This window comes from Babylonia areolata, chromosome 30, assembly GCF_041734735.1.
Source record: "Babylonia areolata isolate BAREFJ2019XMU chromosome 30, ASM4173473v1, whole genome shotgun sequence".
Lineage (NCBI taxonomy): Eukaryota > Metazoa > Mollusca > Gastropoda > Neogastropoda > Buccinidae > Babylonia > Babylonia areolata.
The window spans coordinates 23,294,193-23,316,347 of record NC_134905.1 but is presented as its reverse complement, the minus strand read 5'-3'; the positions used below and the strand labels follow the sequence as shown (position 1 = coordinate 23,316,347).

Here is a 22,155-nt window from a genome sequence, read left to right as displayed (position 1 = left end):
CGTGCTGTCGTTGTGATATAACGGGGCATCTTAAAGGCAATTTAACCACTTTACAGTGTAGTCAATGTTATTTTTCACATACTTCATGCCTGCTTTGCAAAAGACACGAAAAATAGCGTGTAATATATTTCTCTGATTTTCGGACACGGACTTTACTCCCAACACACGAACTTCAGAGTGGCCTGATGACAGGGGTCAAGAATTGTTGTCATGGTCCATGCCAGCTTCGCAATATGAACGAAAAGTGCCGTGTGTGTAGCCCCATGAATTTAGGACGCTAACTTTTACCTTCTTCTCTGTTAGCTGAGTACTTGTCTGTGAAATCAAGGTAAGTCCTGGAACTGACTAATCGAAGTGACTATGAACAGTTTAGTAAACACCAAACAATGTTTTATACTTTTAACTTGAAGTCAGCATGATCCAAACCCAGCATGGACGTGATATTGCACACGTGTGTGTGTGTGTGTTTGTTTGTTTGTTTGTTTGTGTGTGTGTGTGTGTGTGTGTGTGTGTGTGTGTGTGTGTGTAGTTTTAGCTCTCTCTCTCTCTCTCTCTCTCTCTCTCTCTCTCTCTGTGTTTTAGTTTAGTGTGTGTGTATACATGTGTATGTGTGTGTGTGTGTTTGTGTGTGTGTGTGTGTGTAGTTCAGTGTGTGTGTGTGTGTGTAGTTTTAGTTCAGTGTGTGTGTGTGTGTGTGTGTGTGTGTGTGTGCAGTTTAAGTTCACTGTATGTGTTGTGTGTGTGTGTGTGTGGGGGGGGGGGGGGGGGGGGGCGGGGGGGGGGGGACGTTATACACAATTTATAGGGGTACCCTGTACTCTTTCCATTCAGCTTCGTTTCAAAGACAGAAAAAGTAGTAAACTGGTTTGAATAACATTGTGATGATTGATATACTCTACATTTCTTCCCCTCTCGAATGCTGTACAGAAGGCCAATAAAAGAGGAGTGAAGGGGAAGAACTGTCGAGTAATATATTACATTGTTATTTACCAGTTTACACCTTTTTCTCCGTTTTCAAAACGAAACAGTATGGGGAAAGAAATGTAGATATTGCCGGTGAGGATTTCCACTGTGTGTGTGTGTGTGTGTGTGTGTGTGTGTGTGAGAGAGAGAGAGAGAGAGAGAGAGAGAGAGAGAGAGAGAGATTTATATTGTTTTGTGTGTCATCATACTACATAATATGTATGTGTGCGTACACATGTATCCATTCATCTTTCTTCTTCATTCGTGAGCTGAACTCCCACGTTCAGTCGTATGCATGCATACATTACATGGGTTGGCTTTTACGTGTATGACTGTCTTTTATCTGTACCATGCAGGCAGTCATACTCCGTTTTCTGGGGTGCATGTCGGTATGTTCTTGTTTCCATTTCGCACTAAATGCTGACATGGATTATGGGATCTTTTACGTGCGTATCTGATCTTTTGCATGTGTATGTATACACAAATGTATAGATCTGTCTGTGTGTGTGTGTGTGTGTGTGTGTGTGTGTGTGTGTTTATCTATCTGTGTTTAGTATACTGTATTATTTGTCTTATCAGTATCATTGTACACTTGTTGGAGTGAAGAAAATACTTTTGGAGTGAAGAAAAGCCTTTCCCAATGACACAACACCTGAAGCTGAAGAAAATCAGAGTGAAAAGCCTTTCCCAATGACACAACACCTGAAGCTGAATTGGGGCATTGAACGCTGATTAACCAGTGATGACTAGATCAGAAGTGGAGTGATGGCCTAGAGGTAACGCGTCCGCCTAGGAAGTGAGAGAATCTGAGCGCGCTGGTTCGAAACACGGCTCAGTCGCCTATAATTTCTCCCCCTCCACTAGACCTTGAGTGGTGGTCTGGACGCTAGTCATTCAGATGAGACGATAAACCGAGGTCCCGTGTGCAACATGCACTTAGCGCACGTAAAAGAACCCACAGCAACAAAAGGGTTGTTCCTGGCAAAATTCTGTAGAAAAATCCACTTCGAGAGGAAAAACAAATAAAACTGCATGCAGGAAAAAAATACAAAAAAATGGGTGGCGCTGTAGTATAGCGACGCGCTCTCCCTGGGGAGAGCAGCCCGAATTTCATACAGAGAAATCTGTTGTGATAAAAAGAAATACAAATACAAATACAAAATTTGGCTCAGTTTGGCCATGGTGCCTTTGTATAGTATACAAGTGTGTATCTATGGTAAACTAAAGCTATTGTGATCTGACACAGGTTAGTCAGCTGCAAAATTCATGTAAGCAAGCTTAACCCTTTCACCGCCAGTCAATTCAGAGTACAAAATTCCCTTTGTGGTATAAACACAGAAAAGACAATGGCTAAGAATAGCTGGGGATTTCCCCCTGCGTTGTATACAAAATATGTCCTATCCTACCACCAAACATTAAGAGCAGTAGGTTCATGGATAACAGACCAATGAGTGGTCACCTTTCAGTGACATGGGTCCTCTACCACGCCTGTGCATAAATGCGAGCTTGGTGGTGAAAGGGTTAACAAAATCAAAAGACTTGTCAAATAAAAAGAAAAGAAAAAAAAAAAAGAATTAAATCTAAGAAGAAAAAAAAATGCATTGACTAAGGGCAAAGACCCGCTGACCATTTTGTAAACTAAGTGAGTCTATGTTTTAACCCAACCCGGTATTTCTATCTTGTTATAGACGGATCTGTCTCTGGTGTTAGCTCTCGGTTTTCGCAGCATTGGTAAAGTTTCTGCACCTATTATCTAGGCCAAGGAAACAGAACTATGGCCATCAGGAAGTGAACCGAGGACAGGATACTTTGCCCTTGGATGCACACACTGCCAGCATTGTGAGCGCACAATTGATCAAAGTTTCTTCCCCTTGACTTAAGTAATCAAAATGACACATGTATATTAATTTATTATATTATTAATAAATACAAGTGGGACAGTGATGCTTGTCTGTTAAGATCCTCTCATATTTACAATATCACAGTCTCTCTCCCCACTGAACAACATCATCAGAAAACTGGGATTCATGTTTAATCAGTTTCCTGGCTTTCCACTTTAACTAAGTGATATAAGAGTAGACATACCTAGTTTGTGCATGTATCATACATACATTGTGTGTGTGTGTGTGTGTGTGTGTGTGTGTGTGTGTGTATCACTCTATGTGTGTGAGTGATCCTCTGTGTGTGTGTGTGTGTGTGTGTGTGTGTCTGTGTGTGTGTGTGTGTGTGTGTGTGTGTGTGTGTGTGTGTGTGTGTATGATTAAATTTTGCGCGGACTGAGCGAAACACAGGATGTGAAATGGTCTTCTTATGGGCGGTGTTTTGACTGACCTGTTAACATCAGTTTTTATTCTCTTCAACATGGTTTTGATTATTAAAACTTGACAAGTTGTCAGATAATCAACCCAGAAATTACCCATGTGCAGTTGGCTGGGCAATAAGTATACACAAGCAATATATGATTTGATTTGTCTTAGCTGTCGATCGGCTATGTATCACTCACTCAGAGAGAGAGAGAGAGAGAGAGAGAGAGAGAGAGAGAGAGTGTGTGTGTGTGTGTGTAGTCACATTTTGGTGTGTGTATGTAACATAGATATAATGTTTTATGTTAACAAAAGCATTTTTGTAAAGCACCTATAGCAGATTTCTGGATAGTGTGCTATATAAGTATCCATTATTATTATTAAGGGTGCAAGGGCAGGATTCGAAACCCACACCCTCACGGGCTCTCTGTATTGGCAGGTGAGCGTCTTAACCACTGTGCCACCTTTCCTCCCTCAATGATCTGTTTGCCCTTTGTCCCCCCCCACCCCCTAGTGCCCACCCCCCCTCTCTGCCACCCCCCCACGCCCCCAACCCACCCCTCCACAAGGGTGTAACGGGAGATGTTTTGTTTGTATCTGGGACAGGCCGGTGTGTGGGGTCGTGGTGTCAGGTGAGGTCATCAAAAAATGTGCCACCTTCTTCCCTCAATGATCTGTTTGCCCCCCCCCCCACGCCCACCCCCCCGCCCCCCTAGTGACCCACCCCCCTCTCTGCTCCCCCACCCCCACCCCCAACCCACCCCTCCACAAGGGTGTAACGGGAGATATTTGGTTTGTATCTGGGACAGGCCAGTGTGGCGGGTCATGGTGTCAGGTGGGGTCATCAGAAGAGAGGCCCATTGAGAAAAGGGGACTTTGAGTCATGGGGGGCTCTCGAGAAGTATGCTCGGATTTTTTTTTGGGGCTAGTCCCAAGGGCCACTTGGTATGACACACATGTCAGTGTGTGATGAAACTGGGAGCTAGTCTGGTGAACCCTTGTTGTGAAAGCATATTTATTATTATATATATATATATATATATATATATATATATATATATATATATATATATATATATGGTGTTTTGAGTGTGAGTCTGGTGGGATTTGATGTTCAGGTCAGTGTGTGTGGGATGGGGGTGGGGGGAAGGCGAGGGGGGGTGGGGGGATCGGAGGGGGAGGAGGGAGGGAGGGAAGTGAGGGTTGTTGTTGTTGGTGTGTGTGTGTGTGTGTGTTTGTGTGTGTTTGCATGGTGTTCATTCTCTGTGGTGTGCGTGTTTGTGTGTGTGTGTGCATGTGTGTGCGTGTGTGTGTGTGTGTGTGTGTGTGTGTGGTGTGTTTGCATGGTGTTAGTTCCGTGTGTGTGTGTGTGTGACTGTGAGTGTGCATGATGTTTGTTCTGTGTGTGTGTGTGTGTGTGTGTGTGTGTGTGTGAGCCTGCATGGTGTTTGTTCTGTGTGTGTGTGTGTGTGTGTGTGCAATTACTCCAGATCCACACACACACACACACACACACACACACACACACACACACACACACAGGGGCTGATAACAGACATCTCTGTTCGTGAACATTGGTCACTTGTGAAGCTACAGCAGGTGGTAGAAAAGATATCGGGAGGGCGGGAAATCAGCTGAAGTGCAGGTATACATACATAACATGTGTGTATAGAATCCAGCATGTATATATATAATATAGGGTTTGTTTATGAAGGCATGCATGCATTTATACCAGTATTTGACATTGTCTGTTATTCAGAGATTTATTACTGTAATGAATATTACTGTCACGTGTGATTTGACTACGGACTGATGAAGAAGAAGAGAGGATCAGACTGCTGTTATAGGGTTTGTTTGGTTGTAAAGTACAAATTATATATATGTGAAACCTTTCATTATCCGGAATAGTGTACGAAAAAAAAAAAAAAAAAAAGAAAATCATTCTGGCTATTTTAATAGGAAAACTTCTTTGTAAAAAAAAAAGAAAAAAAAAAATAAAAAAGAAAGAACAAGTTTTGACCTTTGCCAAAGTAGCAATATGGAATAACTGATAAGATTACTCTGACTTGGTCTAGGCGCTGTACAAAGATGGAGTTATTTGCACAACAGGCTGCCTACCTGGGTAGAGTAGACTGACGGCTGCCATTAGGCGCTCATCATTAGCTTCCCTGTGTCAGTCAGATTCCAGGCATGCACACATACACACACAGACAGACATGTAACATTTTACATGTGTGACCATTTTGTTTTTATTTACCCTTCTGTGTAGGCAGCCATACTCCATTTTCGGGGGTGTGCATGCTGGTTATGTTCTTGTTTCCATAACCCACGGAACACTGGCGTGGGTTGCAGGTTCTTTCATGTGCATATTTGATCTTCTGCTTGTGGTATTTATACACGAAGGGGGTTCAGGCACAAGCAGGTCGGAACATATGTTAACCTGGGAGATCAGAAAAAATATCTCCACTCTTTACCCACCAGGTGCCGTCACCAAGACTCGAACCTGGGACCCTCAGATTGAAAGTTGAACGCTTTAACCACTCGGCTGTTGCACCCGTCATGGGATAGGGCCTGGGTTTCGGCAAAGCTCCTTTCTCTCTGTCCACTCTGTGATGTTGTCTGCCCACTTCTTCTTCTTCTTCTTCTGTGTTCGTAGGCTGCAACTCCCACGTTCACTCGTATGCACACGAGTGGGCTTTTACGTGTATGACTGTTTTTACCCCGCCTTGTAGGCAGCCATACTCCGTTTTCGGGGGTGCCCACTTCTTTATCTTTCACTGTCTGCCTTATCTTCTTTTCCCCTGCACTGTTACCTGAAGGGTGGTCTTGGTCCAGTGGTCCAATGTACCTTTTATTTACCTGTGTTGCTAGCTGAATCGGTAGCGTAAGTCAGCACTGACTTGAAATTGTGTACCTTGTGAATGGAGAGAGTTACCACTCTTTACTATTTGTTAAATCATTTCATCTCCTGGCCTCATTATTTTTTTTAAATTTTAGGTCCAATATATCCCTTTAAATTGAAACTGAAACTCTCTGAGAAGGTTGAAGGTATGTGAATCAGTCAACACACTTTTTGTGTATGTGCATACATTCAACAGAGATGTTGTGTTGTCTGTGAATCAGTCAACACACTTTTTGTGTTACATGTGTGTACATTCAACAGAGATGTTGTGTAGTATTTGAATCAGTTAACACACTTTTTGTGTATGTGCATACATTCAACAGAGATGTTGTGTTATATGTGAATCAGTCAACACACTTTTTGTGTTACATGTGTGTACATTCAACAGAGATGTCGTGTTGTATGTGAATCAGTCAACACACTTTTTGTGTCACATGTGTGTACATTCAACAGAGATGTTGTGTTATATGTGAATCAGTCAACACACTTTTTGTGTCACATGTGTGTACATTCAACAGAGATGTTGTGTTGTCTGTGAATCAGTCAACACACTTTTTGTGTCACTTGTGTGTACATTCAACAGAGATGTTGTGTAGTATTTGAATCAGTTAACACACTTTTTGTGTGTGTGTGTACATTCAACAGAGATGTCATACTGTATGTAAATCAGTCAACACACTTTGACACTTCCTCGAAAACTGAAACAAAATGATAAACATTGAAGCTGATTATTGCGTTCCCCAGCATTTGATTGGCAGTGCTTAACTGATTGTCTAATTCCCCTGAATTTGGTTGACAAAGCTAAATTGATTATTCCATTCCCCTGAATTTGATTGACAAAGTTAAACTGATTATTCCATTCCCCAGAATTTGATTGACAAAGTTAAACTGATTATTCCATTCCCCTGAATTTGATTGACAAAGTTAAACTGATTATTCCATTCCCCTGAATTTGATTGACAAAGCTAAACTGATTATTGCATTCTCATTGAATTTGATTGACAAGTAGTCCAAACTGATTATTGCATTCCTCTGAATTTGATTGACAAATCTGAACAGATGATTCCATTCACCAGAATTTGACTGACAGTGCTTCCCCACCCCCCCACCCCCCTCCCACTTCTGTTGATGATGACATAGATCTGACGTCGATGGCTTCGGGAGAAAAGCAGATGGATTCCAACGCCGCTGCGTCAGGCAGGAAGAGGTCAGTGTCGTCTCCCCTGCATGGCGCGGGCGACAGCGCTGAAGACTGCTACGTTCTGGCATTGGACGTGGGTACCACGACCATGCGGGGTCACGTGTATGACCGGCAGGGTCGCATCAAGGGCTCCAGCAGTGTCAAGGTCAGTGTGCTGGCTGTTAACTCACTCAGTACGGCCAGTCCAGTCATCTCTTCTCCTCTACACAGACCCCTCGGATGTCCAGTGGGTGTCTTAATGACCCAACCTTTAGCTTCCGTCATTAGAACTGTGGTATTCTTTGTCAACATTCACCTCTTCAGTATAAGAGCCTTCCGCTTGCAATATTTTGATGGTGGTGATTGGGGTGAAACGCTGTTAACGTTGTCTCTTTCGCCGTTCTTATGGAGAGAGTTAAAGGCTGGTGTGTGAGTTGGGGTTGGTTTTGTGGGTTTTTTTTTTTTTTTTTTTTATAGATCTAATGATATGTTACGCTCGGCATGGCTTATGATAATGATGATAAGAAGAAGAACAGAAGAAGGAGGAGAAGAAGAAGAAGTTTATTTGTATGGCGCCTAATGAAATGATTTTTTACTCTAAGTGATTTACAATTGCAATAGTTCCAGTAAGACACACACTCTCTCAATGTCCATAGTAACCCCCTCTTGTCTACTCTGAGCTCGGACATTTTTTTTTTTTTTAGATGTCAATATTATTTGTAGCATCGTTAAATCTCTTCCAGAGAGAGAGAAAAAAAAAGAATGTAATCTGTGTTTTACAGTTGCAGATAGATCAGCTGAAGCCAGGGTGGTTTGAAATTGACCCCCACAAGCTGTTTGACGATGCCAAGACTGTGATAAGGGACAGCATCCGAGGTCAGCATTGCGGCGAACTGCTGTACTGTTTGGTAGACGTCTCAGAGTCAGAATCAATTTTAATTATTTATTAACCCTTTCCCTTCCGGAACTATGTGTGATTTTTGCAAAATAATCACCAGCCTCTCAAAAAAAAAAAAAAAAAAAAGTCACAAAAATTGAAATATGCTCAAAAGTATACAAAAGTATATGTTTTCTTGAAGGAAAATGAATGGAGAGTATAATTATTATAACTTCAATGTTGACAGGATGAGATAATTCCCAATCAGGGGAAGATAACTGCTGTTCAGGGGCAGTAGTCAAGAGACCGTCGTGTCTGTGGATAAATGTGTACTGGCGTGTAATCAGCTTGAGGCAAGGCAAACTGCCTGAGGGTGAGCAATATCAGGTATTCAGGAAAACACCAAGAGCCTACCCATGGGTCTACAAACCCGAAGGCATATTTACCCTAACTACCTGCCAAGGGTGACTGCCCATGAAGCGGAGGTAAATATGGCAGATCCTTTTGTAGCGTTGTTTTTGTTGAGGGTAAACAGGAGTGCTTTGCGGGTAGCACGTGTTCTGCTTCAAACACTCGACTGTTGGCCGCTGTTCTTTCTCTGTCTCTGGTCCAAAGTTAACTTAACCTTCATGTTAAACTGTACCCACTGGTTCATTTATTTTTATTCTTATTTTTGTACGTTTATAGTTGACTTCGTTAAGTTTTTGCGCCTTATAAATATTATTATTATTGGTAGTAGTTCTTTTTTTTTTTTAATGTATTTATCTATTATTTATTTATTTATTTACTTATTTTATTTTATTTTATTTAGTTATTATAAATATACATATATATATATATTGTTAGGTTACGCTGCTGGTCAGGCATCTATCTGCTTGGCAGATGTGGTGTAGCGTATATGGATTTATCCAAACGCAGTGACGCCTCCTTGAGCTACTGAAACTGAAACTGGAACCTAGTGGTTCCTACCATGTCAAGGGTAACTTGCCTCAAGGCAGAATGAAGTTTGCCATGATTACGGCCCCTGAAGGTCCTAGTTGGACACGACTGACTATCGTACAAACTACCTCTTGGCGTGTTTCAGCGGCGGGTCTCACAGCCGGGCAGGTGAAGTGTTTGGGTATCGCCACGCAGCGCAACACCTTTGTCACCTGGGACAGGTTGGTGTGTGTGTGTGTGTGTGTGTGTGATGGGTGTGTGGGTGTGTATTGTATTGTGTCGTGTTGTGTTGTGTTGTGTGTTTGTTTGTTTGTGTGTGAGTGTGTGTGGGTGTGTATTGTATTGTGTTGTATTGTGTTGTGTGTTTGTTTGTGTGTGAGTGTGTGTGGGTGTGTATTGTATTGTGTCGTGTTGTGTGTTTGTGTGTGTGTGTGTGTGTGAGAGAGAGAGAGAGAGAGAGAGAGTGTGTGTGTGTGTGTTGTGTTGTGTTGTGTTGTGTTGTAATTGTATTTCTTTTTATCACAACAGATTTCTCTGTGTGAAATATCAGGCTGCTCTCCCCAGGGAGAGCGCGTCGCTACACTACAGTGCCACCCATTTTTTGTATTTTTCCTGCATGCAGTTTTATTTGTTTTTCTGTCTAAGTGGATTTTTCCACAGAATTTTGTCAGGAACAACCCTTTTGTTGCCATGGATTCTTTTACATGCGCTAAGTGCATGCTGCACACGGGATCTCAGTTTATCGTCTCATCTGAATGACTAGCGTCCAGCGCGCTCCAGCGCGCTCAGATTCTCTCACTTCCTAGGCGGACGCGTTACCTCTAGGCCATCACTCCACATTGTATTGGTGTGTGTGTGTCTGTGTCTTTGTGTGTATGTATGTTTTTGTGTGTGTCTGTGTGTGTGTGTGTAAGGGTGTGTGTGTGTATGTGTGTGTGTGTGTCTGTCTCTGTGTGTGTAAGGGTGTGTGTGTGTATGTGTGTGTATGTGTGTGTGTGTGTCTGTCTCTGTGTGTGTGAGTCAGGTAAAAGATGGGAGTAACGAAACGTATGGCCAACACAGTTTTTCATACCAAGCCCTCCTTTCTTTGGAATCAACTTCCTCCCCCTCTCCGTCACTCATCTTCGCTGCAATCTTTTCAAATCCAGTCTGAAGACCCACCTTTTTCCCCTCCTGAATAAATTCTCAACAGCTCATCCCTTTCCAGTATGAACTAATATGGCTATTAGTGAGTGAGTGAGTTTTGATAGTTTCAGAAATTGTTGGTTGTATTTTTGATTGTGTACTATTTATGATTGTGTGCTGTGACTGGTGTTTGTGTGTATGTGGGTGTGTGCTTGTGGGTATTGTGGGTGTGTGTGTGGGGGGGGGAGGGGGCAGGGGGGGACGGGGGCGGATGAATAATTGTTGATAATGTTTGGTATCTTGTGTTCAGTTTTTCCTTTTTGATCTTTACGTATGTGTTCTATTTGTAAACGCCTTGGGCTTATTTTCAAAATTAGACGTAAATGCTTATGATGATGATGATAATAATAATAATAATAATAATGTTGGAAATTGCCCTGGGGGGTCCAGGGAGACAGGGGAGACATTCCACAACCTGATATCCTGGCAAGACCTGAGGGCGTCAGACGACGTGCTGCAGTGGAACAACTCAGTGACGCTCAGACTGCTCAACAGCGGGGCCAGGTTCGCTCACTTCTTCACGCGCCAGAAGCGACACAAGGCTGCCAGCGTTCTCAGGTTCATGACGAAACAGGTGATTGTGTGTGTGTGTGTGTGTGTGTATATGTGTGTGTGTGTGTGTGTGTGTGTGTGTTCGTTCGTCTTCAGTTTAGCGTCTTTCCACTTGAAGTGATATCAGACGAAAAAAAAACAGACAAAAAAACGAGTGGGGGTAGGGGTTGTGGGAGGGGGATGGTGGTAAAAATGTGTGTATGTGTGGAGGGTGAATAGGGAGAGACAACGCTAGGGAAAATGGAAACGTTATAAACGCCAACATCAAACAACTATAACAAATGTCCTATTGGACTACGCAGCAAACCTTCTGCAACAGCAGATAACATATTGGAATTGTTAATAACACATTCAAAAGAACTTTTGGTGAAGTCTGGTGAAAAAACATTTTAGATTCTGACATTCGAATATTATATGGTTGCTAGATATATGTTCTCAAGTTTCAAGTTTCAAGTTTTAATTATCCTTTCACTCCTATTGGAGTATGGAGGATTACTGCAAAATACTCTTTTCGTGCCCATAACAAACATTTCCAAATACACAACAATGGCACATAAAAGTTGAGAAAACACAAATGTCTTTTAACTCCAAAAGTATAACTAGGCAACATTTGCAAATCTAATCATCTTACTTACAGCTAAAATGACTTTTTTGCCTCCTTTGAGCATATTACAAAAATTAAAAACCGATTTTGGAGACAAATATTTTTTTGGAACATATCTATTTCGTAACTGATCATAATTGGGACATTCCATTATAAAATGAAACTCATCACCAATCACAGACATGTTACAAACCTTACAAAACCGTAACTCTCGTGGTATGCCTTTGTGTCTCCCTGTTTCTATTTCCAGCTTATGATTACTACTTCGAAATCTGAAGAAGCTGATAACATAATTATCAGGCATTTGACTTATATATTTTTCTCTACCAAATCCACTTTTGAAATTTCTATAAAACAAACATTTACTACTCGCCTCTAGAGCATGTCTCCATAGATTTTGAAAACTATCTCTCAAAGCAATGTTGACATTCTTGCAGAAAGATTCCCTCTCCAAGAAGAATTGAGCATCCCAAACACAGTCATACCCTGCTTCTATTAAAATTTGTCTGATACAACTCATCCATTTTGAAGAATAAATACCATTTCGATATAAGTCAAGTAATATCAAATATATTTTCCCAGAATATTTTTCTGTGTTTGATATTACTAAGCTGGTCCAAAATCGAACTAATCTCATTTTCACTAACACACTAATTGGATAAATACCAGTTTCTCCATAAACAATTTGGGTCATAGTATTTCTGTTCAGTTTGAACAAGCGTTTCAAAAATTTCAATTCTAATTTTTCAAGTATATCTACATTTTCATAACCCCATATTTCTGCACCATACAACAAAATAGGAACAATCATAGACTGGTACATGTCCAGAATGATATGTAAAGGTAAATCTTGATTTCTGGCTGACTGAAGTAACGAAAACATAGCTTTTTGGCCCTGTTCATAAATCAGTTTTTTAGCTTTATAAAAAGTTCCGTTTCTACTAAATTCGATGCCAAGATATTTAAAAGAATCAACAACATCCAAACATGCATCACCAAACTTAAAAACAGGCTTTAGCTTGTTTGTAGAATTAAATATCATCACTTTAGTTTTCTTTACATTGACCACTAGTTTCCATTCTAAACAATATTTGTGAAAAACATTGAGGGACTGTTGTAATCCTTCTTTCGTCTCTGAAAGTAAAATTGTGTCATCTGCATACAGCAGTACAAATAATCGCATGTAATTATCTAACTCTGAAATGTTAACATTCAATAAAAGATCAACAGATGGACTCTTATGCTCAGTCAAATACAACTCTAAATCATTGAGATACAGAGAAAAAAGCAAAGGCGAGAGATTTTCTCCTTGTCGTACACCCTTACAAATGCTAAAGAAATCAGATTTTTCACCATTTAAAAACACACATGACTTAATTCTATCATACATGTTCATTATGACACGCAAAATTTTACCATTCACGCCTTCATGAACAAGTTTTTGCCATAACCCACTTCTCCAAACTGAATCAAAGGCTTTTTTAAAATCAACAAAAGCACAGTAAAGTTTCTTCTTTTTCATGGAGAAAATATCAATAAGTGATTTCAAAACAAACATTTGATCTAATGTAGAATGGGACTGTCTAAATCCTGCTTGGGCTCCTGAAAGTATATTGTTTGTATTGATATAATCAGTCAGTCTAGCATTTAACACTGTAGTGAATAGTTTTCCAACACAGCTGAGCAAAGTTATCCCCCTATAATTATCACAGTCAAGTGTATCACCTTTGCCTTTATACAATGGCAATATCAAGCCGGATACCCATTTTTCTGGTACAACACCTTCGTCCAGTATCTTGTTAAATAATTTACAGTATGTTTCTGTCAGCAAAGGAACGCTGTTGATGATATATTCATTACGAATCATGTCTTCACCGGCACTTTTGCCATTCTTCAGTCTTTTGATGGCTGAAGTAATTTCATCTTCAGTAATACATGCATTTAAAATATCATCATTATCCTCTAAATTGATAATGTGTATTGCCGTTGTACTGTCAATATGTTCATTATCATTAACGTTAAGGTTGCTGAAATGGTGAAACATGTCTTCTAAGTTTATGGGACAAGAGGTTTTCTTTTTCTTTTTAATTCTATTCCATAGTTCCCTTGAATTGATTTTGCGTAAACTTCGTAGTTCACTGTGCCATTTTTTTCTCCACGTCTTTTCTGCTTTCTTTAAAACGGACTTGTAACTTTTGCTGACTCTTTCCAGCGTGTCTCTATTTTTACTAGAATTTCTTTTTTTTACTCTGTGTTTAGCTTTAAAATACTCTGATCGGCTTCGTTTGCATGTGGAATCAAACCAGCTGCGACTATCTCTGTGTTTTGTCTTAGAAGTACGAATTTGATATGTCCCGAGAGTATCTTTTGCCGTCTGAATCAGAATGTTTGCGAGTTTATCATTTATGACGTCAATATCATCAGCATCGATTGCGTCATTTAAGTGTGTAAGCTCGGCGTTAGACAAATTTTCTTGAAAAGAAGCAGCCTTTTCGTGTTCCCATTTTCGTATTATTTCATTCTGACCTGTTAAATTTGATGTGGCACATTTTTTATGACACGGTATGACAGCCGTATCAGTATGATTTTTATGGTATAATATGTGACACTCAGTAGCCAGAGACAAGATCAACGGGCTGTGTACATCAGATAATAAAGCATCAAAAGGGGAAATAGTAAAATCTGTTATTTTTGTGAACAAAAAAGGGGATCCAATCATGTAGTCAACCACAGTACAGCCATTACTAGTAAACATTCCGATTCCATCATCTCTCCCTGCTCTTCCATTAAGAATATACAATGAAGACGATTTACACAAGTCAATCAATCTATACCCATAGTTGTTTGGTCGACGATTATCTTGATTATGTCTACACTTAATTGGATATAACTGCTCATCTAAAACATTGATCAAATCATGGAATGGACCTTTACTGTCACTCTGATGTTGATCAATAAAATCTTTCAAATTTTTTGTATAAGCATTAAAGTCACCTGCTAACAGAATATAACAATCATATTTACTTTGTATATCAAAGAGCATGTTTTCAACATCATCAAACATATCAACACTACTATACACTGATCCTTCAGGAGGGATGTAAACCACTCCAACACACACATCTTTATCATATCCCGTTAAAGATGATTTGATCATGAACCATGTTGAGTTGCTGTCTTTGTTTGGTAGAGTGGTAATATAATTACAATATTTCTTTTTGTATGCAAAAGCAACACCACCTGAACGTTGGTACGATGAACATTTTCGACTGTAAACATGTATTGAATACCCAAGTTCATAGAAAAATTTTTCAAGGAATGAGTGATCTTGCTTGTCTGTTTTTGTTTCTGTTAATAAGATAACATCAAACTGACTAATGTGCGTAACAAATTCACTATGTTTTAACCTACTTCGCAACCCACAAACATTGAGTGATACAAAGCTTATGTTATGTCTTTCACCAGCTGAGCTTTTTGAATAGTTCACAGAAGAATCATGTAAAGCAGAACAACAATCACGTGAATTAAAACAATCAACAAAACTGTCAGGTAACACATTTTGACCGTTTTCTGAAAGAAAACTGCATTGCTCTCCGTCGCACCCCTATCCCACAACATGCTGAAGACCCAAAGCTTCAAAGTCTACACTGTCCACACCAAGGTGGAATAGGTCATCAGGGTTGTCAATCAGGACGACCTTGGCGTTTGTGGTTTGGCCCGGCGTCTTCTTGAGGACACAGCGGATCCGACCGTCATGCGTTGTCGACACCCTGTCAACTGCCTCGTTGCGCTTTGCCACGTGTAGCAGTCTGGAGCGGAGAGGAGTCAGGTCGTCGTTGATGAAGACTTTCTTGAACTCCTGGGTCTCTTTCAGGGCACGTCGCTTCTCCATCAGCGTCGCCTTTGTCCGCCGAGACACAAATTTCACCAGCACAGGTCGGCCAGCGGGAGCGTTGCCACGGGAAACAGTGGAGTTGTGGCTGTTGGTCTTCCTCTGGCCAGACCTGTGGACAACAGCTATTTCACTGGGCTTGATGGTACAGCCCGCAGCCTGGAAGACTTTACTGACTTCCTCCTCCAGGTCCTCGTTGTCTTGTTCTGGAATGCCGATGATTTTAACGTTCTCTCGTCGGCTGTATTGTTCTTGTTTGTCTATTTTGTACTGAAGAAGGAGGTTTTGCTTTTTCAACACCTCAACGTCTTGATTAAACTGTTTGGTGACAGCATCGACAATAGTTAATAAAATGTTCTTTAGACTTTGTTCCAAAATAATTTTTAACGATGACGACAACAACGGGACGAGCAGCTCTGCGACACGATTAGCAATTGCGTCATTGTCAAAATCGTCACTGGACTTTTTACAACCTTTCTTCCCCTTCCCCTTGCCACCCTTTGCACTATTTATCTTGTTAAACACACAATCTTCTAAACACACATATGCATCTGACATCTTTGCTGAACTTAGTTATAAAAGCGTTCAGTTTTATCCTGTTTGATAATGTCTGAATCTGCCTTGAATTACTGTATGTATTTGACTGATTGATAGTTCCCGGTTTTTGAACATTAATTACACTACGGTTTAAAGTTTTGCCGTTTTCCTGGTATAATTCTCTGACTTTGTTCCACGATGTTTTTTCTAGTATTCGATAACCCTCTTGTAAAGACAAAGGCACATAAAGTTCTATGGTTCCCTGTTCGTTTTTCGTGTGTGTGTGTGTGTGTGTGTGTGTGTGTGTGTGTGTGTGAAACCATCAAGGCAGCCATGTGTTTGTTCTGTATTGTCCATATATGTGGAGTGATGGCCTAGAGGTAACGCGTCCACCTAGGAAGCGAGATAATCTGAGCACACTGGTTCGAATCACGGCTCATCTGCCTATATTTTCTCCCCCTCCACTAGACCTTGAGTGGTGGCCTGAACGCTAGTCATTCGGATGAGACGATAAACCGAGGTCCCGTGTGCAACATGCACTTAGCGCACATAAAAGAACCCACGGCAACAAAATGGGTTGTTCCTGGCAAAATTCTGTAGAAAAATCCACTTCGATAGGAAAAACAACTAAAAGTGCATGCAAGAAAAAATACAAAAAAATGGGTGGTGCTGTAGTGTAGCGATGCGCTCTCCCTGTATTTCATACAGAGAAATCTGATGTGATAAAAAGAAATACAAATACAACAAATACACACACACACACACACACACACACACACACACACACACACATATATATATATATAATCTGTTTAGCATATTCAGGATTAATAGGCTATGCCAGCTTTGAATAAAAGCTTAAGTTATTTGTGTTTGCACATTTCTTCAGTCTTTGCTGCTGTGTGCACATGTCAAATGATCGGTATAAGGACGGGCCCGGTGCTTCGTTTTTGTGAGGAAGTGTCTGGGTTTGTTCCAGTGTATGTACCTTTTATTTACCTGTGTGCTAGCTGAATGGGTAGCGTAAGCAGCATTGACTTGAAGTTGCGTACCTTGTGAATGGAGAGACCAACCCAACCACTCTTTGCTGTTTGTTAACTCACTCAGTACGGCCAGTCCTCTCTTCTCCTCTACACAGACCCCTCGGATGTCCACTTGGTGTCTGAATGACCCAACCTTTAGCTTCCGTCGTCAGAATTGTGGTATTCTTTGTCAACATTCACGTCTTCAGTATAAGAGCGTTCCGCTTGCAATATTTTGATGATGGTAATTGGGGTGAAACGCTGTTAGCGTTGTCCCTTTCGCCGTTCGTATGGAAAGAGTTAATCAACGCTGTATCAATCACCAGCCTGAGAACGCAACTCCATAGTCTGTGAAGACTGATGGATGCTTTTTCGTTTAACACAGTACGAGCTGATATGATACATTTATGCCCATCTAGTTTGTATAAAAGCACAATTAAAAAAAGATGAAAATAACATTGACACTGTCACTGCTAAGCCACTCCCCAGAGCCACATAAGTTTAGACTTGACGCTGTCTCTGTCACACGATCCATTTCTTGTCAGAGCAACATAGTGGACTTGTTCACTTCAAGTTCGGTCAAAGGGAGGTCAGTTAGTTTCCTACTGCACAGGAAAGTTGGCTGCATTTGTCAAGCTTTGTTGCCATGTCTTCTTCTTCTTCGTTCGTGGGCTGCAGCTCACACATTCACTCGTATGCACACGAGTGGGCTTTTACGTGTATGACCGTTTTTACCCCGCCATGTAGGCAGCCGTACTCCATTTTCGGGGGTGTGCATGCTGGGTATGTTCTTGTTTCCATAACCCACCGAACACTGACATGGATTACAAGATCTTTGACGTGCGTATTTGATCTTCTGCTGGCTTATATACACAAAGGGGGTTCAGGCACTAAGCAGGTCTGCACATATGTTGACCTGGGAGATCAGAAAAATCTCCACCCTTTACCCACCAGGCGCCATCACCGAGGTATGAACCCAGGACCCTCAGATTGAAAGTCCATCACTTTAACCACTCAGCTAGTGCGCCCGTCTGTTGAAGTGTGAAAAATAGTCGTTTTAAGAAGACCGCTTGATGTTGACAAAAGTGGCATATGGTGGTGAACTGTCTAGCCATCTAAAATCGCCGATGGCAGTAAAACAGATAAAACTGACGGGTGCCGATGCAAGATACAGAGAACTAACCCAGGTAAACTTCCCTTTAGAACTGAACCGAACTGACTGGGACAGACTACTTAACGTAATCGTGTCAATCCTGCTACTGTCAATTGCGACGCATCAGTTCCATTCGGAAATATCTGTCCACTGACGCAACATCTAGAATTGTTGTTTTTCTCATTCTCTCTTGCCTTGACCACTGTAACTCTCTATTGTCTGGTTTGCCTGTTTCATCCATTCAGTCCCGTCAGCACATACAAAACTCTGCTGCCCGACTCGTCCTCAGAAAGAAAAGACCTGAGCACATCACTGCTGTTTTGCAACATCTCCATTGGCTCTCTGTCTCACACAGAATAAAGTATAAGATCAGCACTCTGTGCAATAAATGTATTCACAAGTCTGCCCCTTCCTATCTTTGTGGCTGCCTTCACCTCTACACTCCATCTCGCTCTCTATGATCGGTTTCAGATCCACTCTGTTTACGCATACCCAGATTCAAACACTCCACTGTTGGACGCCGTTCTTTGTCTCTGGACCTTGTATTTGGAATGAACTTCCTCTTTCGCTTCATCAGGTCTCTGCACTCAGCTCTGTCTCAAGTCTGGCCTTAAAACCCACCGCTTCACAAGATATATCCTCCCTCCCCTACCTCTTCCTTGTCTTCAGTTTTCTTCATTTTTAGAGTTATGCATGCGTGTGATTGACTGGTGTGAAAGCCGAAGCGTTTAAGATTTGTCTCTGCACAAGATTCAGCGCTATATAAATACTATTATTATTATTATTATCATTATTATTATTATTATCAATCCTTCTTTTTCTCCTGACAGGTGACACTGCGGCTACACTGGGTGTTGAACAATGTTCCAAATGTAAGTAATGGGTGCATTCTCATCCACTTTTTTGTTGTTGTTGTTGTTTACTTTGTTTTTGCTGTCATATTTCCTCATTAGTGTCATTACTCTAAATGCTGCTCACCACGAATCTGGTGTACAGCTGTCTTCTGCAGTCCTGATGCTAGCAGTGTACATAGAGCTGTCACACACACTCACACACACACACACACACACACACACACACACACATGTTCACACACACACACACAGGCACACAGGCACACACACACACACACAGGCACACACACACACACACACACACACACACACAAATACACACACACACATGCTCTCACACACACACACATTTGTCATTGTTGTTTGATGTCCACTTTTTCTCTCCCCCCGCGCCCCTCCTCCACCCAACTCTCTGCCATCACTTAGCTGATATTCACAGAGCACTTTGCTGCTGGCAGAACTAGTTGTAGAGCTGTCAGCTTTTGTTAATCTCTGATATTGATTGATTGATATGGATACTTATAATAATAATAATAATAATAATGATAATGGATACTTATATAGCACACTATCCGGAAATCTGCTCTAGGTGCTTTACAAAAACGCTTTTGTTAACATAAAACATCATATCTATGTTACATACACACACCAAAATGTGACCACACACACACACACACACGCTGCATACATACATTTTAACATACATGTGTATCTAACAGCTACCCTAACACATATGCACACATAGGCAGGCACAAACTTACATAAACACACGCACACACACTTATATAGGCAGAGCATTGGACTGATCAAAGATAAATAATATATATATCAAAAAAAAAAGAAGAAATAATGTTTAACTCCTCACTCTGACCTTCGGCAGGTACGATCACGGGCGTGCGAGAACCAGGCACTGTTTGGTTGCATAGAGACCTGGCTGGTGTGGAAACTGACGGACGGGCAGGTGCACGCCACTGACTACTCTTGTGCCAGCACCACCGGCATCTTTGATCCATACTCGGTAAGGCCCACACTCAGTAAGGCCCACACTCGGTAAGGCCCACACTCGGTAAGGCCCACACTTGGTGTGGCCCACACTCGGTAAGGCCCACACTCAGTAAGGCCCACACTTGGTGTGGTCCACACTCGATAAGGCCCACACTTGGTGTGGCCCACACTCAGTAAGGTCCACACTTGGTGTGGCCCACACTCGGTAAGGCCCACACTCGGTAAGGCCCACACTCGGTAAGGCCCACACTTGGTGTGGCCCACACTCGGTAAGGCCCACACTTGGTGTGGCCCACACTCGGTAAGGCCCACACTCGGTAAGGCCCACACTTGGTGTGGCCCACACTCGGTAAGGTCCACACTCGGTAAGGCCCACACTCGGTAAGGCCCGCACTCGATAAGGCCCACACTTGGTGTGGCCCACACTCGGTAAGGCCCACACTCTGTAAGGTCCACACTCGGTAAGGCCCACACTCGGTAAGGCCCACACTCGGTAAGGCCCACACTTGGTGTGGCCCACACTCGGTAAGGCCCACACTCGGTGTGGCCCACACTCGGTAAGGCCCACACTTGGTGTGGCCCACACTCGGTAAGGCCCACACTTGGTGTGGCCCACACTCGGTAAGGCCCACACTCGGTAAGGCCCACACTTGGTAAGGCCCACACTTGGTGTGGCCCACACTCGGTAAGGCCCACACTTGGTGTGGCCCACACTCGGTAAGGCCCACACTCGGTAAGGTCCACACTCGGTAAGGCCCACACTCGGTAAGGCCCACACTTGGTGTGGCCCACACTCTGTAAGGCCCACACTTGGTAAGGCCCACACTCGGTAAGGTCCACACTTGGTAAGGCCCACACTTGGTAAGGCCCACACTCGGTAAGGCCCACACTTGGTAAGGCCCGCACTCGGTAAGGCCCACACTTGGTAAGGCCCACACAGCCTGGTGTTTTGGTTAGGAGGGCAACGATCATGGATTAAAAAAAAAAAAATTTGTTTTTCTTCTTCTTCTTCTTCTGCGTTCACTCGTATGCACACAAGCGGGCTTTTACGTGTATGACCGTTTTTACCCCGCCATGTAGGTAGCCATACTCCGTTTTCAGGGGTGTGCATGCTGGGTATGTTCTTGTTTCCATAACCCACCGAACGCTGACATGGATTACAGGATCTTTAATGTGCATATTTGATCTTCTGCTTGCATATATACACACGAAGGGGGTTCAGGCACTAGCAGGTCTGCACATATGTTGACCTGGGAGATCGTAAAAATCTCCACCCTTCACCCACCAGACGCCGTCACCGTGATTCGAACCCGGGAAAATGTTGTTTTAATTCCACATACTTAACCGTGACCCACTAGTGCAGACTCCGGCAGGGGTCTGATTCCTGTCCTGTGCAAACTACTACCCGCCTATGCGGAGAAAATGAAAGTAGCTACAGCGGATAACCTCCCGAAGTAGGTTACCTCCCCTTTGCTTCCCTGACTAGCGCCCTCTTTTTCCGGCAGCCATCTTGACTCCTGCTCTTGCGCTCTGCATACGGCTAAGTTTTTTTTTGTCTATCGATTCTTTGGTGCTCTCGCTTTGTGTCTGATGGTGAATCAAAACAGGTCGCAAAACCACTTGGCCAGATCGGGAGATCAAGCTCATATTAAGGTGAAATCACTATCGACTGGCGGACACAAGTGATTACTTGGATAAATCGTGTCGGCACTTACTTTCAAAAAGTAAAATACAAAACTCATTTCATTACTCATTAGTAAGCCTTGCGCTACTATTAGATTATAAAAATCTCTCCTTGCAATTATGGGGGCTCTCATTTCCCCCCATTTCCAGCAGACAAAAGGTCTAATTTCCTTTTACCCTTTGAGCCCTGAGTTCCTGAGCAATTTTAACCCTTCTGCCTGAGCTCCTGAGCCAAAATTTGCAGATAATTGGTATTTGATGTGTCACGGCAGATATAAAAAGAGTGCCCTGACCACCGTTTTACCGGTGGTAGAGAAAAATGACATAATGCCTAGCCACCGGTTGAGCGGTGCGTAAACACTTGTGTTGTGTTTTGCTGTTGGTTGATTTGTATTGAAATCGATCTTTTTTTTATCCAAAGCACATGCACAAAACACAGTGAAAAGGTGCGGCCATGTTGGTACTATGTTCGCTGATGTCAGAACATTACGGTTTTTCTGATTG

The 22,155-nt window shown here is 42.2% G+C and overlaps 1 protein-coding gene across 2 annotated transcripts in view; it reads left to right on the top strand.

Moving 5' to 3' along the window:
• LOC143275542 (glycerol kinase 5-like) overlaps positions 1 to 22,155 on the top strand; it is a 58,192-nt gene continuing 36,037 nt past the window's right edge. For both annotated transcript variants that reach the window (XM_076579732.1, XM_076579731.1), the window contains exons 1-7: positions 1 to 328; positions 7,309 to 7,514; positions 8,131 to 8,224; positions 9,310 to 9,385; positions 10,740 to 10,923; positions 18,940 to 18,981; positions 19,844 to 19,981. In XM_076579732.1, coding sequence (XP_076435847.1) covers positions 7,320 to 7,514; positions 8,131 to 8,224; positions 9,310 to 9,385; positions 10,740 to 10,923; positions 18,940 to 18,981; positions 19,844 to 19,981 — 729 coding nt within the window. In that variant the 5' untranslated portion in view covers positions 1 to 328; positions 7,309 to 7,319. The remainder of the gene's footprint in view (positions 329 to 7,308; positions 7,515 to 8,130; positions 8,225 to 9,309; positions 9,386 to 10,739; positions 10,924 to 18,939; positions 18,982 to 19,843; positions 19,982 to 22,155) is intronic.